The 23115-nt window shown below is 33.1% G+C and overlaps 1 protein-coding gene across 1 annotated transcript in view; it reads right to left on the reverse strand.

Moving 5' to 3' along the window:
- Positions 1 to 8055, reverse strand: part of LOC143064775 (uncharacterized) — a 44147-nt gene extending 36092 nt beyond the window's left edge. The window contains exons 1-2 of the mRNA XM_076237858.1: positions 7879 to 8055; positions 45 to 121 (exon numbers count right to left, since the gene is read on the reverse strand). Of these exons, the coding sequence (XP_076093973.1) occupies positions 45 to 121; positions 7879 to 7970 (169 nt within the window). The 5' untranslated portion in view covers positions 7971 to 8055. The remainder of the gene's footprint in view (positions 1 to 44; positions 122 to 7878) is intronic.
- Between the last annotated feature and the right edge of the window lie 15060 nt (positions 8056 to 23115).

Consider the following 23115-nt stretch of genomic DNA (forward strand, 5'->3'; position numbering starts at 1 on the left):
TTATGCATTCGAAGAATGATAAATGCAAATATTGTCATACTTACAGTTGTAACCTAGTTGAGGGTTTTGCTCTGAATTCTTTGGTCGTTTTACTTCAATTATTTCGCAGTCTGTGTCATCACTGAATAATAAAAAAAAATATTACCTTACTCTTATTATGCTGTTCATCAACCTACACAAAAAAAGTGATTTTCAATTTTTGTGCACATGTATCTATTTCATTTCAGAAAACTAATTGATAGGGAAGTGTTTTGAAATAAATTTTTCAGCTAAGTTAAATTTCTTTTTACCAAAGTGCCATATCAGCTTATGTCTTGCAAAATAAATCTACTTACTATCAACTACATAGTATATCAATCAGAAATAATTCAGTAGGAAACAAAGAATTTAACAAAGTTCTGGTGATCATGTGCTGTGTTACTGTTAGTAAGCCTTAAGTTGATAAACACAGAAAAATGTTTTGTTTTCTGTCACCAAAGGCCATGCAATAAACTATAGAACTGAGGTCACAGTGAAATTAATTCATTCCTGCAATTGAAAAAATTTTCATACAACCATTTTCCACCTTTCATGTCCCTTCTTAGATACAAATTACAGTGGTAGATCCATAAGTGTTCATAAGTTGTGGCCCGCTCCGGTCATTCTTCAGTGATTCCCTAAATATTAAATGAATCAAATTTTTCCCAGAAAAGGGGGAGGGGGGCTCTGAATCTGCCTCTGAATTACAATAAGAAAATGAAAATTTCCAAGTTGAATTGAAAGCATCTCTACCTAATAATACCCTCTTGATAATAAGAATGATATATATTCAAACAAGAGGCTGTCACAACGACAGCAAACCGGATTTATTAATATTTATTTGTGTCCTGGCAATATCACAAGAACCATTACTGATGAATGGTGAAAGTGAAAATCGTCAATATCAAATTTGACCTCCATTTTGTCATCAGTATCAACATCTTAAAATTTGAAAAGCTTAGATTGAATGGTTCATGAGTAAATGCAACAACGTGAATGGAAACGCCATTTCACAATCTTTCAAGAACCATAACTCCTGAACGGTAAAAGTCAAAATCGTCATTATTGAACTTGACCTCTAATTTGCCATCAGTAACAACATATAAAAATTTCAAAAGCTTTGGTTGAATGGTTCATGAGAAAATGCAAGGACACGACTGGAAACACCATTTTTCAATCTTTCAAGAACCAAAACTCCTGAACGGTAAAAGTCAAAATCGTCATTATTGAACTTGACCTCTATTTTGTCATCAGTAACAACATATTAAAATTTGGGAAGCTTTGGTAAAACAGTTCATGCGTAAATGCACGGCAGTGATTTTCCTGGTGTTTAGGGGAAGGGTCCTGGGGCCCATGCAATTGGGAACCAGGTGCTCCGCAGGGCGCAGCTTTATACGACCGCAGAGGTCGAACCCTGAACAGTTGGGGCAAGTATGGACAAAACATTCTAGCGTGATACAGCTCTGAATTTGGATTGTGATCAAATTTTTGACATTACATGGGTTTTTTTTACACAAAACAAATGTCAAGATTTTACAAATTTTACAATTAAAGATTTCTTCTTCAAACTTTTTAAATCTAAAATTAAATAGTTGACACAGCATAGGTTTCTGACACAGAATGAATGTGGTCTAATGAACTTAAAAGTTTTTTTTTGCCTTTTAGCAATTCACTATGCTGTTGAATATTAATCCTCTCAAAAAAATGTTTGAAGAAATTTTCTTTTTATTTATGAAATCTGAAATGAGAAAAATTTAACCCCCCCCCCCCCCCCCCCCCTTTTTCACATCCCCGTTTCCCTTTTTCCAAGACTGATATCAATTCAAATTTCTAATGGAGTTTGCAACAATAACTACTCTTTTAAATACATCATAAAATATTAAAATGTAAAATAAAGTGCTTGTTATCACTGAATGGTAAAGATTGGTTGGTAGTAAAAGTGAATATACATTGTTTATTGTATAAAACAATAAAAAAAAACTTCATCAGCAACATTTTATATTGGCAAATTTCCAATGAAGTTATTTACATAAAGTTATTGGCAAATAAAAATAGAAAATGACATCATAGTCATGTCTGGCAAATGTCCAACATACATTCATACATTTTCTAAAAACATTTTAGATAAGATAAGGAAATAAGATGTAAAAAAACTGCTTGTTATCACTGAATGGTAAAGATTATTTTAATTTATCAGTTGGTAGTAAAAAGTGAATATACATTGTATATTGTATATAACAAAGATTTAAGTTGATTCTGGACAAAGAAAGATAACTCCAATTAAAAAAAAATCTTGCTATTGCACAATATTTTGCAATTAGATATTTCTTGCTTACTATTCTGGACAAAGAAAGATAACTCTAATTAAAAAAAATTGCTATTTCACAATATTGTGCAATTAGATATTTCTGTGCAATTGAAAAGACTTGCTATTGCACAATACTTAATATAATAATTTTAGATCCTGATTTGGACCAACTTGAAAACTGGGCCCATAATAAAAAATCTAAGTACATTTTTGGATTCAGCATATCAAAGAACCCCAAGATTTCAATTTTTGTTAAAATCAGACTAAGTTTAATTTTGGACCCTTTGGACTTTAGTGTAGACCAATTTGAAAACAGGACCAAAAATGAAGAATCTACATACACAGTTAGATTTGGTATATCAAAGAACCCCATTTATTCAATTTTTGATGAAATCAAACAAAGTTTAATTTTGGACCCCGATTTGGACCAACTTGAAAACTGGGCCAATAATCAAGAATCTAAGTACATTTTTAGATTCAGCATATCAAAGAACCTAACTGATTCATTTTTTGTCAAAATCAAACTAAGTTTAATTTTGGACCCTTTGGACCTTAATGTAGACCAATTTGAAAACGGGACCAAAAGTTAAGAATCTACATACACAGTCATGACAGTTAGATTCCGCATATCAAAGAACCCCAATTATTCAATTTTGATGAAATCAAACAAAGTTTAATTTTGGACCCTTTGGGCCCCTTATTCTGTTGGGACCAAAACTCCCAAAATCAATACCAACCTTCCTTTTATGGTCATAAACCTTGTGTTTAAATTCCATAGATTTCTATTTACTTATACTAACGTTATGGTGCGAAAACCAAGAAAAATGCTTATTTGGGTCCCTTTTTGGCCCCTAATTCCTAAACTGTTGGGACCTAAACTCCCAAAATCAATACCAACCTTCCTTTTGTAGTCATTAACATTGTGTTTAAATTTCATTGATTTCTATTTACTTAAACTAAAGTTATTGTGCGAAAACCAAGAATAATGCTTATTTCGGCCCTTTTTTGGCCCCCAATTCCTAAACTGTTGAAACCAAAACTCCCAAAATCAATCCCAACCGTTCTTTTGTGGTCATAAACCTTGTGTCAAAATTTCATAGATTTCTATTAACTTAAACTAAAGTTATAGTGCGAAAAACCAAGAAAATGCTTATTTGGGCCCTTTTTGGCCCCTAATTCCTAAAATGTTGGGACCAAAACTCCCAAAATCAATACCAACCTTCCTTTTGTGGTCATAAACCTTGTGTTAAAATTTCATAGATTTCCATTCACTTTTACTAAAGTTAGAGTGCGAAAACTAAAAGTATTCGGACGGCGACGACGACGACGCTGACAACGACGCCAACGTGATAGCAATATACGACGAAAAATTTTTCAAATTTTGCGGTCGTATAAAAAAATTATGGTTTGGGAAAAATATGATTGGTCTTTACGACGGCGGGCACACGTCTTATGCCTCGCTAGGGGGGTTTGGGGGCATGCCCCCCCCAAGAAAATTTTGAAAATTAGGTGCAAAATCCTGCATTCTGAGAAGGATTAACTGCATGAATTGCCTACAAAATAAGCTATCTTTTTAAGGAAAAGGATTAAAAATAAAAGTTGAATGTGTCTGAGGACACATTTGCATGCACTCAAGCTTTGTAAATTTACTCTTGAAAGGTAAAATTCAACCTATCCCTTCTGATTCTATTTATAATGATGAGAATCTATAGAAATTCTAAAAAGACACATCTGAAATCTGAAGCATTTATTTTTTAGTTTTATTTAAAATTCCAAGTTTTCCTTCATGTTTATTTTTAAACATGTCAACTAGTTGTTCCAGTTCTGTATCTGAGAGTCGGTCTTTTCCTTCTTTCACTTGTTTCATCAGAAGGAAGTAGAAACGACTTTTTGAATCCAAAAGCTTCCAGCTTCCGGCATTTACTACCGTCCGCCGCCTTTAGCTTCTTTGTGTAATATTTGGAATTATGAGACATGATCTACGTTCATTTTGTTTACATTATGTCTCATTTTTTTGCTTTGTCATTGAATTATTCATTCGGATGTTTCAAGCGCAAACGTGACCAGAATATCGTAGATTGCAATGCAATCCAAAAAAGATTGCAAACCAATCATTGTCTTAAGTGAACGATAATGATAACTCCCGAAATACCCCGAACGCTCAGAGATTTGTCAACAAAATAATACACGATACGGAGATACGACAATAACAAAATCTCGCGACGATGTCCATATACGATTGGGAATTTTAGAGCTGAAAATTGGGAAAAAAAGAGCATATTTCTCTTTGGGAATGGGGCCGAAATTCGGCCCCAAAATGAGGGTTGGAAAATCACTGCACGGACACGACTGGAAACACCATTTTTCAATCTTTCAAGAACCATAACTCCTGAACGGTAAAAGTCAAAATCGTCATTATTGAAGTTGACCTCCATTTTGTCATCAGTAACAACATATTAAAATTTGGGAAGCTTAGGTAGAACAGTTCATGCGTAAATGCATGGACACGACTGGAAACTCCATTTTTCAATCTTTCAAGAACCATAACTCCTGAACGGTAAAAGTCAAAATCGCCATTATTGAACTTGACCTCCATTTTGTCATCAGTAACAACATATTAAAATTTGGGAAGCTTAGGTAGAACAGTTCATGCGTAAATGCACAGACACGACTGGAAACTCCATTTTTCAATCTTTCAAGAACCATAACTCCTGAACGGTAAAAGTCAAAATCGCCATTATTGAACTTGACCTTCATTTAGTTGTTAGTAACAACATATTAAAATTTTAAAAGCTTTGGTTGAACGGTTCATGAGTTAATGCATGGACAACATTTGATTGCCGCCCGCCGTACATCCCCAAATCAATAACCGACATTTTTGTCACAAAAATCCGGTTAATAAAATTAAAAAGAATCGTTTTCTGATTTAAAAATACATCACACTACACAACACTTTTTTTTATACTTGAAAGGCAAACCCTTTTAATATATACATGTAGCCTTACCTTGTCCTAGAAGCTGATCCTGAATTGCATTTAACTATATTTTCAGTTAATAATTATTTCAGTGGTCTCGTTAGCCCAAAATAGAAGGGTGCCGTGCCCTGGGTGCCCTAAGCCGCGCCCTTCTGCCCTGACGCCGTTTTCTGAAAAACCCTTGTGCCGTTTTGGTAAAATTGCCTTTTGTTTCATCGATTTCTTATCAGAAGTTAAATTACATATATGACACCTGGTGATTGCCCCCAGGTAACGAGGTTAATCATGTCATTACTATCAATTATTGTGGATAAGACTTCAAAGGTATTAATGACTAGGTAATTTAATTAAGACAATGTACCTTTTTGTCATAAATATGATGAATGCATTATCTTTTGATCTCCAAGTCACAATGGATGAATGAAGACTTTCATGAATTTAGAATTGAATTGAAGTAATCAACTTTGCCTTCACAGAAACATGTCCATCTCAACTTGTGAGCGACAAGCAGATGTAAACATGTTGGAAATTAATTTTTGGAGTTACTTCCCCTGAAAAAGCTTATTACAAAATTGTGCTCCTAAAATATTATTAGCACTAAAAATAGGAAAAAATAACCAATTGAATACAAAATTATTTAAAAATATTACCTTAAGGATACTAACTGTCTTTGAACATACAAAAAAAATATATTGCAATTTATTTTTGATAATCATACTTTTGGCAATCCATGTTTTATACATTCTCAAGTAAGAAATATGCATAAATTAATTGTTTGAATGGTGTCAAGCTAAAATGTATTAACTTACAAAAATGGAAGTGTGTAGTTAAACTCTCATCACAAATCAACATGATGAACCTACACTAAATAATATATTCCTAAACACAAACAATAAAAAAAGTTTTGAGGGCCAAGCTCTAGATGAAAATTTTGAAATACAACTACTCTGTCATGTACATGTATGGTAAACTATGAGATGTTTAGTTTATGTTCTTTTTTTTTTGGAAGGAGGGGGGGTGGGGGAGAATAATAAGGTTATTTTGCCTCTTTTGGTTAATAGTATGAATGTGTATTGCCATGTTATATGAACATGTAGTATGAATGACTTTTCTTATGCAAATTTTATAGAATAAATAATCATAACAACAACTTATGCATCTTTATTGACAATATATACAGTAAAAAAATATGTGAACTCGTGATACACGCAGGGACGTAGACAAAAGAAATGAGCAGTGCCTTCTATCATAAAAAAGTGCCCTGCCCTCCACTGGCACCCTGCCCCTTTTGAATTCTAGCTGGAGCACTGTATTTGTTGGAAGTTATTTTAGTTCATCATATATGATTTTCCCATGTTTTACATAATATGTAGATATTAGCTTTGATTTTTTATTAGTGTATTGTCAAGCTTGGTTACTCATAATTCTTTCTAAGTCACTCAATGTACGATTTTGTTCCATACTAAAGCTGCTGACCCTGTTTGTTTACATTTAAATTCCAATGGCATAATAACCACATGATGCATTCAATCGTTCTACCCAATCAAATTGCTCTATAGTCAATTAGGTGATTTTTTTCAGTATAAGGCAATTATATTATTAGTTTGGTTGATGTTGTTTTGAAATAGTTTGCAATTATTTTGGGGTTTATTCAACAGGAAACCTCATTTTTAGCCATGACAGTCTACATCAATGGAATTTTGTAAGAATATTTACCTACGGACATGATGGTCAGAATATTGTTTTTTTAATATTGAATCAATAATTTGTTTTTCTATGAAAAATAAACGTTACCCATTTTTTTATTAACCTACTCTATATTCCTGAACAAAATTATGACATGAACATCCTTTTTTCATTTTCTTTCATTTTGGATGGCTTTTTTCCGCGGGAAAATTGTATAAGACATAAGGCTCTTGTCATTATGAAGTTCATATAATTTCGATTTGCTTGACCTGTTTTGTCCGCCACAAGATTGATGGCGCTGAGTAAAATGCACACAAAGCAATGGAGGCCGGAATTGGGATTTTGTGAAGTTCTGAAATGTTTTAGACATAGGAAGTCAGGTTTTTAACGGCCATTAGAAAATTGGCAATTTTGAGCAATAATTTGGAATAACAATGGAAACATGTCTTTAGAAATGTTTTTGTATTCAAAGGAGTAGAAAAATCGTATCCGCACTTATTAATATTTTGAATGCTGGTACAGACTACAGTGGTAGTAGCCTAGTGACGCCAATGTGTAGTTTTCCGTGTGATAAGTTCAAACAAAAATACCAATCAAACCAACAAGATGACCGATTTTAGACTACGGTAGGATATGTACCAAGAAATAACTTACTATTTGTAGGAGGCACACATCGGCAGATTTTTATACTGTGGTTCTCATTTTTCTACTTGTACTGCAGGAAATCCTCTGTTCGAAGAAAATAGGGCTCCAATAATTTTTCATATTCTACAGTGGTCCGACAGAAAATGTACAATAGCCGTCATAATTATTCTAAAGGACCTATATCAGGAAAACTGTTTTCCATTTTTACGGCAAAACCACAAGACATTTATGTTTTCTTTATCTTACCTCTCGTCTCGTGGTCTTTTTCTTTTTCTTGAGTTTCCAGCTTGGGGGGAAAAGATCAAAGATTTGAATTTGTTGGTAAAGGAGTTAAACATTTCCAACAAACCGTTATTAAAAATCTTTGTTCGTGCAGTAAAAATATAACTTGCGCCACGGAAGTTGCATTATTATCGCCCTCTGTTGTGTACAAGGGAGAAAACTCCGAAACCGTAGTAAGACAATTTCGGACTATAAACCAGTCGGCCCTCACTAGAGTCGACACTAGCAGCGGTTGCTCCAGACTTTGCAAGAGAAGAGTAGCCTTGATCTTGGTTACATATTATGTCATGTCCTGGACATTACTTCATCGCGAGTCTGTCAAGTTTAATAACTTAATTACTTACAACAATACTTTGAACCACTGATTATCTTTTAGGAACGATTGTTTGGCTTCTGTGAACTGAAGCAAGGATTTGAAGAACACATCAGCATCTGTAGTGAACATATACAAATCATTAACTGAGGCATTATATGATTATATTGAGAAAACCAAAGAGATAATAAGGGGGTGTTACTGAATGTAATAAGCAAGAAAGGGGATTAAAACATCATCAGTTCTGTAGACATTGCCGTTGAAACTCCCATGAAAGATGCCGGAAAAAGACAATTATACACTGAAACAGAGTCATATATTACAATTATTATATGTCTCTGATTGGACTAAAAAGTTGAGACTGATGACAGTCTGTCCTCATGGGATTATGTTTATTTAGCCTAGTATTTTTAAATTCGATAAAATATGACAGGAACTCTCTCAATAGTGCTCTAAGTAACTGTTATATAAGGATAAAGATAGATATTTTAATATCCAAATTACGGTTCCCAGCCTAAAGGGGGAGGGGGTGCATGTACACATAACACCGATATGATTTCAGTTTCACAAGAAAAAAATATTTAAATAACCGAATCATATGATAAGTTACATAGCTTCCAAAGGCACCACAGAAACATGTACGACGTTGCGCACGATATTGGTGTCACTTTGGAAATATGGGTTAGAAGGCGGGTTATTCAAATCCAAGCTATTATCCTATACAATAAATATCCATGTTATGCATATCATTCGAAAGGAAATAAACCACAGAAATCAATAACATAGATGATTTTTTGCTTTGTCTATTTTTTAATGAAAAACTTTGCTCATTTCGATGCCTATAACGTCATTTCAAGGGTGTCCCGCTGTTACAATTTTGTTTTATGTGAGTCTTTAAAATCCCAGTGCGAATTCATTAGTAAGTAGAATGGTTAAATATTTTGCAATTGTTTTGTATACATTTAACCTAAAATGAAGTAACAGACGTTTTTGATTTTAAGAGAAGGAAGGTCGTCAAAAGAGTTTAAATAGAAAAGAGAAAAAATGTCCCAATTAGCTGCTCAACCCGTAATTTTTTTTCTGACTTCACTTTCATAAGATATTATGGACGAAAATGGATTTTAATAATATCAGAAAAATTATACATGTTCCGAAGAAGCTATCTGAAGTCATCATTAAGTAACTGCGGTCTTATTTTAAAAACATCGTCATTTTTCCCGTGTCCAATAAAATGTCCCGATGGACAAAATAACACAAAGAATAATTCAGAGGCTTTTTATCAAACGAAATTCTACTATATCTCAATTTTTTAACACCTGTTTACTGATATGAATGGAAAATACATTTAATTTCCTTTAAAATGATATGATATGTACTTTTGTTTGAGTTGCTGTTAGAAAATCCGAAACGATCTAAGATGTCCAATGAAATGTCCCCGTAACCGTAATTTGACGTTCGCGTTATAATAACGTTAAACTGTATACGAATGTTCTTGCATATTTGGCATAATATAATTTCATGATATTGTATGATCTATATAAAATAAAGTTCTCGTTTAATATGCATTAAAATATAGATCTGCATTGTTTCAAGGATATAAGATGTCGCAATATTTAACTCGGATACGTCATAAAGACAAGGCTTCGGAGCTATAACAAAGAGATAACTTACTAATGACCACACTCCCACTTTATAAAAGCAAGATACATTGAAAAAGAAAATGCGATCAAAAGTGAAATCTTCTTAATCAGTGGCGGATCCAGGGGGGGGGGGGGGGTTCCGGGGGTGCGCACCCCCCCTTTATTTTTGCCGATCAATGCATTTGTATCGGGACATATGTTTTGCACCCCCCCTTTGCCCTGGGTGCCCTGGGTTAGCACCCCCCCTTTCGAAAATTCCTGCATCCGCCCCTGTTAATTATCCTCCCAAGCCAGATAGTATCTGTAATTCGAAGCTATACACATGAATGAAAATTCTCACAAAATTGTATGAGAAAAAGTACACCTTAGTCGTGAACATTTCAGTAAAACGTGCAATCATTTTTTTTTTGTCGCATCGACTCATTTAACAAAACGTTTTATCAGAGAAATACTTGTATGTCATAAACATTTCAGTACAGCTAACGATAATTTTTTATCTACTGTGAGTAGAACAATTCCTAGTCATCTACCTAGCAATATGTGTTTGAAAAATAAGGTTATTACGCTTAGGAGTATTGTGGCAGAATGAAGATTATTTTCTCGAATCTCCAACAGAATTGCCTGGTACATAGGCATGTGATGAAACTAGTATATTGAAATTTGAAACTTTTCTTTTACCATAATTTGAGAAAGAACGAAAGAGAGAGAGTGAGAGAGTAGTTGTCCGACATATATGATGGATGGCACACAAACATGTAGCAGCTAGCTCCAAGGTATTAATTTACAGACACTCCCAACTCATTCTAGAAAAAAATCAACCAATCAATCTGCGGTGTAAAGTAGATCTTTTTTTTATCTTCGCAGAACGCCACAAAACATAGCTTGAATTTTAATTTTTACATCGCGATGACCGTGAGGGCATTCCGATGTATTGTTGACATAGAGATTTGACTTTCGTTTTTGACTGGTAACCGATCGTATAAATACGCGGATATCATCGAGTGCAAAATAACATTTCTTATCGCTTGTTATAAATTCACTTCTTCAATGAATACTCATAAGAACAGAAATTTATAATACGAAAATATTATGTCGTTACAAATATTTCTATGCATTAAAAAATGCACACGTACAGAAAAATTGTGTTTTCGCATGCGGAAGAATATCAGAAGAAAGTTTTTTTGGGAAAATATGAATGTCTACTCAAATCCAATCTATTGGAAAAATCGAATTGTTATAGAAGAGTGTCCACCATGCACTTGTACTGCACTTTTATTAGAATCGTAGAATAGAACATTTGATATACAATTGGATGAAAATTAAACATACATGTAACGGCTATATACAATTATAAATATAATATATAACAACAAACCAGAGTATACGTATTTGTATCGCCACAATATAATGGATATTAAAGCAGTGAAGTTGAATTCCTTGTCATTTATTCATCATCCACGCACGAACTTGTCTCAGAAAAAATATATCTCTGTACATAAGCATCCGTTTTCCGGTATAGAAATGTGACTTTTTTTCTGAGACAAGTGCTTGTGACCATCCACAACAACTTGCGGTCATCCGAGGTTCAGTACTTCAGTACTTTGATTATACTTTTAAAACAATGTAAAAACGAAACCAAAAAGATTGAAACCGAAAACATAAAAATAATCAGATGAATGTCAAAGAAGATTTTGTGTAAACCGATACTCAGTTATATGTTGAAAATGGAAGCGCGAAACCAAAAATATTGTTGAGTATACAAAATGCATGAAATGCATTCCTGACGGTCCATAGTTGTTCGCTTGAGAAAACACTGAACTATGTAAACATGCACATATAGCAGTTACTTAAAAAAATCACTACTAGTAAAAAAAACAATTGTATTATTCAAAATCGGATTTCGACCTGCTGGTAATCTGTGATGTAGGTATTGGTCTGTGTAAAAGTTTTCCATACTTTGCCAAATTCTATAATTTCAAATATTAAAAAAAAAGTATTGATTGCCGACCCTTTTTTGAAGCTTGAGTTTGTGAAAAAATATCAGATGAAAGGATAGCTTGCTAAATATGTTTCCGAAAACAAAAACAAAACAATACAGAATCACGGTTCTCATTTTCACAATCAGGTAGAAGATGCGGCCGTGTAAGACCAATTTATAATTTCTATATGCAAACAACAATGAGCAAAACCTTTACCTGATAGTCAGCTATGAAAAACCCCGAAATGACAAATGTAAAACAATTCAAACGAGAAAACTAACGGCCTGATTTATGTGCAAAATGTGTAAATTCCTACATAACATGAATTTTCTTAATTATTTGCCTGGTAAAACAATCCTGATTTAAAAAAATTAATCAATGAAAACGTTTTCTTTTTAAAAAAAATAATCTAGACCCCGACCAACTTTAAATCATTGAAAGTTGGCAACGGCAACATAAGAGCACGTATTTCTTTTTCAAACATGATGCACATTTTGTAAAGTTTTTTTGTTAGAAATTTTTGAAATAATGATCTAGTAAACATTTTCCATAAAATCGGGATTGATGTTAAGATTGTAGACTTACTAATACGTAAAAATAAATAATATGAATTGTAATGTAATTATAAGTCACTGTTTAAGAAAAATTAAATAAAACCAAATTCTTGGAATTTTATATTAACGTTAGTATAATAGTCTCAGTATTTAAGTGTTGATAAAATAAGATTATGAAAAGAAAATAGCTTGCGATATACTACCTACATCTTTCACATAATCAAAGACAAATCAAGAAGCATTTGAATATTTATTGAGGGAGCGAAAGTACCAAATTACAACAAACATATGCAAACGTGTAATTGGGGGAAAGAGACAGAAACAAGAAACGAAATATTTACAATTATACTAGCAAAGATAGGAGACGTCTTCTGGCAGAGAGAGCATTGCTTAATTTTAAGAAATAGAAGAAACTGATTGTTGAAGGCCGTACAGTGACCTATAGTTGTTAATTTCTGTGTCATTTTGATCTGTTGGGAAGAGTTGTCTCATTGGCAATCATATCACATCTTCTTTTTATATATTTAAATCATTTTACAAGACATCAAATTGTCATTTTGTGCTATTGTTGCAGACAATTCTTCGCAAAAATAAAAAAATGTTCATGTATCTAAAATTTTGTTTTAATTCAATGGAATTTTGCATTTGCACCGGCTTGAAAAAATAAAACCCTATAAAGAAGCAACTTCGGACATCTCTTTACTTTAAGCGGCATTTTCAAATGAGTAGAATATAAGGTCAACGTTTGAAACTTTCCGTGGAACGTCAAAATCGTCGTTTTATTAGGAACGTCGTGTAACGCTGAGTGGCACCAATACCGTGCGTAACGTCATCCAATTTGAAATTACAAAATATTTTTGATAGAGTGAACAATAAAAAGTCAATATCGTTGTTCAGTCCACTGCATGAATGTAGGTGTATCGATATCATCAAATTTTTTTGTCATTACAAACTGTTTCATCGGAAAGACAGACCTAGAGATCATTTAAGGTCTTTTTACAATAAAATATATCTATTTTAGTAGATGTTTTTATCAATTTTATCTCGATATCTAGTATATTCAATGTTCGGTAACATAAAGTCAAACATGTTGTAGATGTGTGATTTTTAATTCCACATCAGTATAAACTAGTATGCCTACTTGGGCTGTGATGCGATGAATAAGGCTGTTAAATTTTCACACCGACAACACATTTGTACGTTTATATATTACCCAAACAACCCGACATTAGATCGAGCATTAGATATAATGGAAGTATTATATTGAAAGGTTTCATTTTACTTTCATGGATAAATCTAATAAAAGCACTGCTTACACTTCCGGAGCACCTGAGATCAACCCCATTTTTAATTCTTAAGTTTTATATGTTGTGTCATGTGTACTATTGTTTGTCAGTTTGTCTTTTTCATTTTTAGCCATGGCGTTGTCAGTTTGTTTTCGATTTCAACGGTGAGTTTGACTGTCCCTCTGGTATCTTTCGTCACTCTTTTATCGTCTTTTCTCGATTAGTGAGATATTTCAGGTTTTCTCTTGTTTTATTTCCCCTTTTTGTCGATATTCATTGCGTCCTTTATTTACGGTGTCTACGCTAAGCAATCGTTCTTCATGCAGTGACGTTTTACACTAAAAACGTAATGGATAACCACATTTCATCTTTATTTTTAACTACAGTGATCAATGCTGTTTAAGACCCCGTATAATTAGGATCTAAGGAACTGATTTGTTGGTAATTTGAAATCATGAATACGCGTATTCTGAAACGTTATTTATCTAATAGGATCTAACTAGGGGAAAAGAGGGTGCTTAATTTCACCTCTAGGCCGCCGCAGTTTTCAGTAGTTTTTATTTTTATTGCAATTTATCATGGATTCTTTTAAAATGTTTTAGCATCCCAATATTATCTTGCCTTTATTTTTTGGTCCATTTTTCTCTTATGCTTAATTATTCAGAGTGAGTGAGAAATTGTTGTTAAACTTCCATTCTGTTATTCAGTTATCAATGAAACCAACAAATACCAAAGACGCGGGATTCTACAATTACGCATCCGCGAATTGTCGGAATGGGAACACTAAATCCGATACCCTGTGTAGATTTGCATTGTCATCTGTACGCTTAAACCCATTTCAGCACCTTTGAGGGGTCCGTAATTTACCTTTTCAAAAGTCGACATAACTTAGTTCAAGTTTTCGGCCTTTTATCCCGGTTGGCCTACCTTAATTAATCAATCTTTTGTCATGGTTAATATTAGAAACAGCGAAACAAATCGATAATCATTACAGTGGTAATTAATATAGACACTATAAGAGTGAATCAGATGAACACATACAAACACAGCAAAATAAAGCAATAAAGAATACGACAAGAGGGTTTGCCTGTTCATCAAGACAATGCATGTAATATATTACACCGAACCCTAAGGCAAACTCAAAATGAGGGAAGTCCTAAAATACTGATAAAATCAAACGGTTTTAATCAACGGAACAAGTAATTAACAAGTGATTAACATCTGCCACATTCCTTACTTCCTACATGTATTTTACAAAGAGGATGCCGAGTAAAACATGCATGGGTTTTAAGGTGGCTGGACATCCACTTTGTATGACAGTTGTTTATAGTTCCGTTAACATTATATTGACAAAATTGGGCAAGCAACCCAAACAAACACAACAGCTCAATGTGACAATAATTTGGACCAAGCAACCAACACTGTTTAAACATGCACACAACAGACCATTAAAACACAATCTACATACAAGGTCATACAACACAATCTACATACAAGGTCATACAACACAACTACAAAATTCAAACAAAGACGCCAACAAAAAATGTGTATGACACTGGACAGTGTTTGGCGCTCAATTAACAAAAGGACATCAATTCGATTAAAAATGTCCTCAGAGAAAATGTCCAGCAAAGAGTTACGACTATGCTCCATAAATTGAAAGATTTGTCTTTTAAGATAAAAGATTTAAATCATGTTGAATTACCAAATTCATAATTTCTGAGACTCAGAGATGATGGCATGCTTGATACCAGAGACATATAATATACTAAATATACGTCTCTGTTGATACACTAAAAACAAATCAAAGAATTCAACTAATTATTAAATAATATAGGACAATGGTGTTGTTTAAAAGTGACACCATTCCAGGCCTTCCTGCGACATAATCAATTTACCAGAAATCAATTATTAGTGAAGCAAGTGTTAGTAAACAGATGTGAATGAGCCGACTGTTGTTATTCTACTGCCTTTGGATACACTAATATCTTTAATTGTTATAAAATAAAGTAAACAAGTCCCTTACAATAGGACTGGGGGCTAAACAGTCGGCGACCAAACAAGGGAATACACGGAAATTATTTAAGATTAATAGGAGGATGAAAAACATAAAACCTCGCCACGAGGATATACATCAGGCCACGGTATAGAGGCACCAAGTTCTACCTCTATGGGATACGACTCTTCGTCAAATTTTTATTATGTTCATAAATTTTTTTTCAGAACCTTCCTCCGATAATTTTTTTTTTTCTTATGAGAAGGAAAGCAAAATTTTTTTTCCTGTAATGTGGAACAGAAATACATTTTTTTCCCTCAAAACCATAAAATTTACATAGAATTCATTTTAATTTTTTAATTGATGTAAAATGTAAAGTGCATGGCTCTGTCTATATCCTGGCATTGGCTGTTGTCTCTGTTGTTTTTTTTTTAGCCCACTTTCTACATTATGATATTCTCTGAGTCCGTCATACAGGTACCACAGTCCTTGAATTTTAATACTGCAATTGAAGTGGCCACCATTGCCATATGTAAGAGTGAGTAGCTCCAAATTATAAACATCCACTGTTTCCAACTATGATAATTGATATTCCATTGAAAAAAGAGGTATAAAAAATGATACAGAATGATACAAAGGAAAATACTACCAGTATACAAGTCTGTGTCATACACAATCAGGGCTACTTTAAAAGACTGCTTTAATATGATACCATATCTATCCCTGTTATAAAATGACCATATCATGTTTATAATAGTTGCAGTTTTAAGTATGTCTTAATCTAGTAGCATACATGCGGGAGATTTGGAATGCTTTTAAATATTTCTGGATCAAACACTATTACAGGAAAATACAAAAAGTAATAAGGTATAAATATAAATCTTAGCTTAATCTGTAGACTGGACAGATGTTTATAATCTGCTGTTTCACTGTCTCAACTGTTGTTATTTACACTATTCTCAACTTCAGCAGTGCACAATTTTTTTTTCAAGCAGGTGACAGTATAATTTTTTTTTCAGCTACAGTGCAAAACATAATTTTTTTTTCGTTCAGCTAGGCCATCAAAATATTTTTTTCAAAAAAATCCCAGGCCCCCCCAGATAAGAAAATGGTTGTTGCCTAACCTCGTTTTATGAAAAAAAACTCATTCTAATAAAAAAAAATAAACTATACATTTGATTCAGATTTTTTTTTTATTCTAATATTCTAAAGGAGCTTGGGTATTGGATTTCCTGTAAGGTAAATAGTCGGGCCAATCATTATTGGCTTCATCTATGATTTCAAAAGATCCTGAATTTATAGTTTCAGTGAAGTTTGGTTAAAGTAAGGTCCTCATATGATTATGCACGATTCTTCGGGATTTTAATTCATATGAAATTTGAGAAGGGCAAGCACGTGTAACCTGTCCTCAAAAGTATTATTGTGTTTTCGATAAGATTTTTTTAGAAAAAAAATATATATAAGATACAACAGAAAAAGGGGGGATACCCAAACCCTGGGGTCTTATTCCCAGTCCGGGCATATCAGTATGTTCATAGATCTGCGTTGTAGTATAACCAAGGACGTATAACTAACATATACGTCCTTGGTATAACTAAAAAATAAGGCATCCAAGCAAGCTTGATCTAGTATTTTTTCCGAATGCGTTTTGCCTCCATAAGCTAAATGGGGGTAAATCTCGAGTCAATTTCACCTTAATTTCAGACTTATCATCCTCACAGTTTAAATAACATGTATACGCGATTGCTCTGGAATCACTCTTATATAATTTTGTTTAAAACAATCACATTCTCTCTGGTTTTCTCTATGACATCTTTAAATATGAATCACGATCTCCAATTCTCAACACGTCCATTGAATACGCGCGTGTGTTATCCGACACCGCGTGTGTTATCCAACACCTCATCCGGGACACTTTCCACGTCACATGACACTTTTATTGATATTGAATATTTGCGCATCCGCACACGGATGGCCGGACGAATAGAGATTTTTAACTATTCGTCCGGCTAGCCGGACGAATAGACACTCCGTACAAACAACACTTCAAGGGTTTTGAAGGTAGACTGTTGCAATGAAAACCTGTCTTCCTCTACCACATTTCGTCGTTTTTTCAGTGGAAGCCCAAAAACGTTCTCTATCCCATGCAGTCAACCAACTTTTCAGAGTTTACCCATTAGTTTGAATTTCAATGTGTCCTTGTATGAAATGTGTCTTTAGGTGTAAAGCAAAATCATAATGTGAGTCATGATCATATAGGGCTTCAATCACGATAACCTTTCACATTGACTGCTTTTCATGTCCTTAACAAGTTTTGCTACCTTTGGACCGCTTGGAAATTCAGATTAGCCACCAGTCTTATGTCCTCAGCATGTTTTGCTAACTTGGAAAAGCTTGAAAATTCCGATTTGCCTGTCGCAATGTTATACAAAACCTTATTATTTAGTCAAGTTTAGTCATCAGAAATTAGAAAAGGCGGCAATATTTGTTGATGAATCGGCACCAACAGAACGCCTGTCTAAAAAGCCCTTTAAAGGAGCATCTGTGCAAGATTTAGGTTCATTTTGTTCTGTGGTGCTTATCAATCAAAATGTGAAAAGCTAATAGAGATCATACAGATGCCCACTATAGCAAACGTTCACCTAAATGATTAGGACATACCGTAGGAGAGACATAAAACTTATAATGTTCTGTCTGACTATAGTCACTAGTCAACAGGCTAAGGTGAAATGAATCCTTAGAATGTTCCTCGTCCTGAATATGCGTGAAACATTTGTCACTGGACATTAAGAAACCAATAAATCATCAATCGAGAATTTCTTTTAAAAAGTGTTCCTTTAAAGTTTAAAAAAAAAAATGGTCAAGTAGTTCTAGAGAAGTTTTTATGATGACCATCCAGAATTACTTCTATTGGTCATATTTTTCACTGGGGCACAATCAGGTGGGTCGTTCACATCATTTTAGCTTTCAACTTATTTAGCTAATGAATTAATGAAAACAAGGTTCATTTGTATATATAGTGTTCTAAATATGTTTGTGTGGCATAATTTTTATAAAGCTTATTAATATTATAACTTTGTTTAAAAAGAACAGAATTTAGAGAAAATGATTGAAAAGCCTAACAATCAGAATAAAGAATGGTCTTTTTATCAGATTGAAATATTATGAAATAGGCCATTCATGCAAGATTGTTCTGAATAAATATAATACTTTACATATTGTGACATATCTCAATATCAAGCTGTAAATGACACTTGCATCATTTCCTTGAGGGTTGGAAAGTTTCATTGCAGTAATGGATGCCACCAAATGCATAAACTTGGGTATGTCTTTATGGCTTTTATAGCAATACATATATAAAATCCAAGATGAATATTCATGTTCTGCAATCCAAAACAATATTTCTTTGCCTTTCTTTGGTAGTTAATTGCCACCATCAAAGGAAATGGTCGTTATCTATACTTTGACCAATAATTGCTGTTCAGGTGTTAACACAGGTAGAAATCTTTCAGCACAACCAGTCAAGTGACAGTATAATTTTGTGCTTAGTGATGGAAGCAGACTTGAAGTTGTCAAATTGAATATAATGAGTTTTACATTATAAACTTTGAACCTGGAGAGCTAAAACAAGTTTAGATTAGTTATCAATATAGGCCAACAAGTCAGTTGATAGATTTAGCCTAAGTTTCAGTCTATCAATAGCTGCTCTGGCCTCAACCTTGACTGCAAAAATCATAAACCTATGACATAGCATTAAGCCAATTTTGGTAAAACTGGTAAAAATATAATTTACGACTCCAAATTATTCATCCATAAACCAAAATGATGACATCCAGACTCTTGGTCATATTCCTCAAACTCTTGCTTTTTGTTATTGAAGATTTTCTTCAAAATCCCATTTTCAAGACTAAAGCTAGAGGTTCTAAAAATCTCACCTAGGTCTATATGCATTTCAACAATGAACACTCTCCAACATTATGGACTAAATTTTCTTTTTTTTGTGATCTTGGTGGTTATCATTGGTTCATTCATGTCTACCATATTAATTTTTTTGGTAAAATATTTTTAATCAATTAGACTTAGTTTTTCTCAATTAAGTTGTTTCATATTTTTTAAGATGGCCGATATGGGTCTTTTCATTGTTGAAGTCCGTACAGTTTCCTATACTTTCCTATACATACACTTTATTAGAACTTTGGTAAATAGTTGTCTCATTGGCATTCATACCACAGCTTCTTATTTTTATATTGTATTGCAGGTGATTTTTTTCTGTTTATACATGTAGTTTCATTGTCTTTAGTTTTTGCCCAAAAATTAACTAGAGGCTCTAAAGAGCCTGTGTCGCTCACCTTGGTCTATGTGAATATCAAACAAAGGAAGCAGATGGATTCATGACAAAATTGTATTTTGGTGATGGTGATGTGTTTGTACGTCTTACTTTACTGAACATTCTTGCTGCTTACAGTTATCTCTATCTATAATGAACTTGGCCCAGTAGTTTCAGTGGAAAATGTTAGTAAAAATTTACAAATTTTATAAAAATTATAAAAAATTGACTATAAAGGACAATAACTCCTTAGGGGTCAATTGACCATTTCAGTCATGTTGACTTATTTGTAAATCTTACTTTGCTGTACATTATTGCTGTTTAAAGTTTATCTCTATCTATAACCAGGTGCTCCGCAGGGCGCAGCTTTATACGACCGCAGAGGTCGATCCCTGAACAGTTGGGGCAGGTATGGACAAAACATTTAAGTGTGATACAGCTCTGAATTTGGATTGTGATCAAATTTTTGACATTATATGGGTTTTTTACACAAAACAAATGTCAAGCCACTCCATCATCATCATCATCTCAATTCAAATTTTAAATGGACTTTGCAACCATAAACACTCATTTAAATACATCAGAAAATTATAAAAATAGAAAATGACATGATAGTCATGTCTGGCAAATTTCCAACATACATTATCTAAAAACATTTTAGAAAAGATAAGGAAAAAAAGCTTCATCAGCAACATTTTATATTGGCAAATTTCCAATGAAGTTATTTACATAAAGTTATTGGCAAATAAAAATAGAAAATGACATCATAGTCATGTCTGGCAAATTTCCAACATATATTATCTAAAAATATTTTAGATAAGATAAGGAAAAAAAACTTCATCAGCAACATTTTATATTGGCAAATTTCCAATGAAGTTATTTACATAAAGTTATTGGCAAATAAAAATAGAAAATGACATCATAGTCATGTCTGGCAAATGTCCAACATTCATTATCTAAAAACATTTTAGATAAGATAAGGAAAAAAAGCTTCATCAGCAACATTTTATATTGGCAAATTTCCAATGAAGTTATTTACATAAAGTTATTGGCAAATAAAAATAGAAAATGACATCATAGTCATGTCTGGCAAATTTCCAACATATATTATCAACTACTATTCTATACAAAGAAAGATAACTCCAATTGAAAATTAATTGCTATTGCACAATATTGTGCAATTAGATATTTCTTGCTATTGTGCAATACTGTGCAATTGAAAATTTCTTGCTATTGCACAATACTTGATATGGAATCCTGATTTGGACCAACTTGAAAACTGGACCCATAATCAAAAATCAAAGTACATGTTTAGATAAAGCATATCAAATAAGCCCAAGAATTTAATTTTTGTTAAAATCAAACTTAGTTTAATTTTGGACCGTTTGGACCTTAATGTAGACCAATTTGAAAACTGGACCAAAAATTAAGAATCTACATACACAGTTAGATTTGGCATATCAAAGAACCCATTTATTCAATTTTTGATGAAATCAAACAAAGTTTAATTTTGGACCCCCATTTGGACCAACTTGAAAACTAGGCCAATAATTAAAAATCTAAGTACATTTTTAAATTCGGCATATCAAAGAACCCCAAGGATTCAATTTTTGTTAAAATCAAACTAAGTTTAATTTTGGACCCTTTGGACCTTAATGTAGACCAATTTGAAAACGGGACCAAAAATTAAGAATCTACATACATAGTTAGATTCGGCATATCAAAGAACCCCAATTATTCAATTTTTGATGAAATCACACAAAGTTCAATTTTGGACCCTTTGGGCCCCTTATTCCTAAACTGTTGGGACCAAAACTCCCAAAATCAAACCCAACCTTCCTTTTATGGTCATAAACCTTGTGTTTAAATTTTTTTTGATTATTTTTACTTATACTAAAGTTATGGTGCAAAAACCAAAAATAATGCTTATTTGGGCCCCTTTTTGGCCCCTAATTCATAAACTGTTGTGACCTCAACTCCAAAAATCAATCCCAACCTTCCTTTTGTGGTCATTAACCTTGTGTTTAAATTTCATTGATTTCTATTTACTTATACTAAAGTTATTGTGCGAAAACCAAGAATAATGCTTATTTGGGCCCTTTTTTGGCCCTTAATTCCTAAACTGTTGGAACCAAAACTCCCAAAGACAATCCCAACCGTCCTTTTGTGGTCATAAACCTTGTGTCAAAATTTCATAGATTTCTATTCACTTAAACTAAAGTTATAGTGCGAAAACCAAGAAAATCCTTATTTGGGCCCTTTTTGGCCCCTAATTCCTAAAATGTTGGGATGTGTTTGTACATCTTACTTTACTGAACATTCTTGCTGCTTACAATTATCTCTATCTATAATGAACTTGGTCCAATGAAAATTGTTAAAAATTGACTATAAAGAACATTAACTCCTTAGGGGGTCAATTGACCATTTCAGTCATGTTGACTTATTTGTAAATCTTACTTTGCTGAACATTATTGCTTTTTACAGGTTATCTCTATCTATAATAGTATTCAAGATAATAACCAAAAACAGCAAAATTTCCTTAAAATTACCAATTTAGGGGCAGCAACCTAACAACGGGTTGTCCGATTCATCTGAAAATTTACGGCCAGATAGATCTTGACCTAATAAACAATTTTACCCTTCTTCAGATTTGTTCTAAATGCTTTGGTTTTTGAGTTAAATGGCCGGGTCATCGGACACATTTTTCAAACTAGATACCCCAATGATGATTGTGGACAAGTTTGGATTAATTTGGCCCAGTAGTTTCAGAGAAGATTTTTGTAAAAGATTACTAAGATTTACGAAAAATGGTTAAAAGTGACTATAAAGGGCAATAACTCCTAAAGGGGTCAACTGACCGTTTCGGTCATGTTGACTTATTTGTAAATCTTACTTTGCTGAACATTTTTGCTGTTTACAGTTTATCTCTATCTATAATAATATTCAAGATAATAACCAATAAAGGGCTGCGCTTAGGCGCATGATACGCCCGTTGCTCTTTTAACCTGTCTTTTATGCTTTAAATGAATTTATATGATCAACTAGAAATAGTGTGAGCCCTGTCAAATACAAATAATAAATAAAAATGCACAAAAAAATTGGCACT

This window comes from Mytilus galloprovincialis, chromosome 2, assembly GCF_965363235.1.
Source record: "Mytilus galloprovincialis chromosome 2, xbMytGall1.hap1.1, whole genome shotgun sequence".
NCBI lineage: Eukaryota > Metazoa > Mollusca > Bivalvia > Mytilida > Mytilidae > Mytilus > Mytilus galloprovincialis.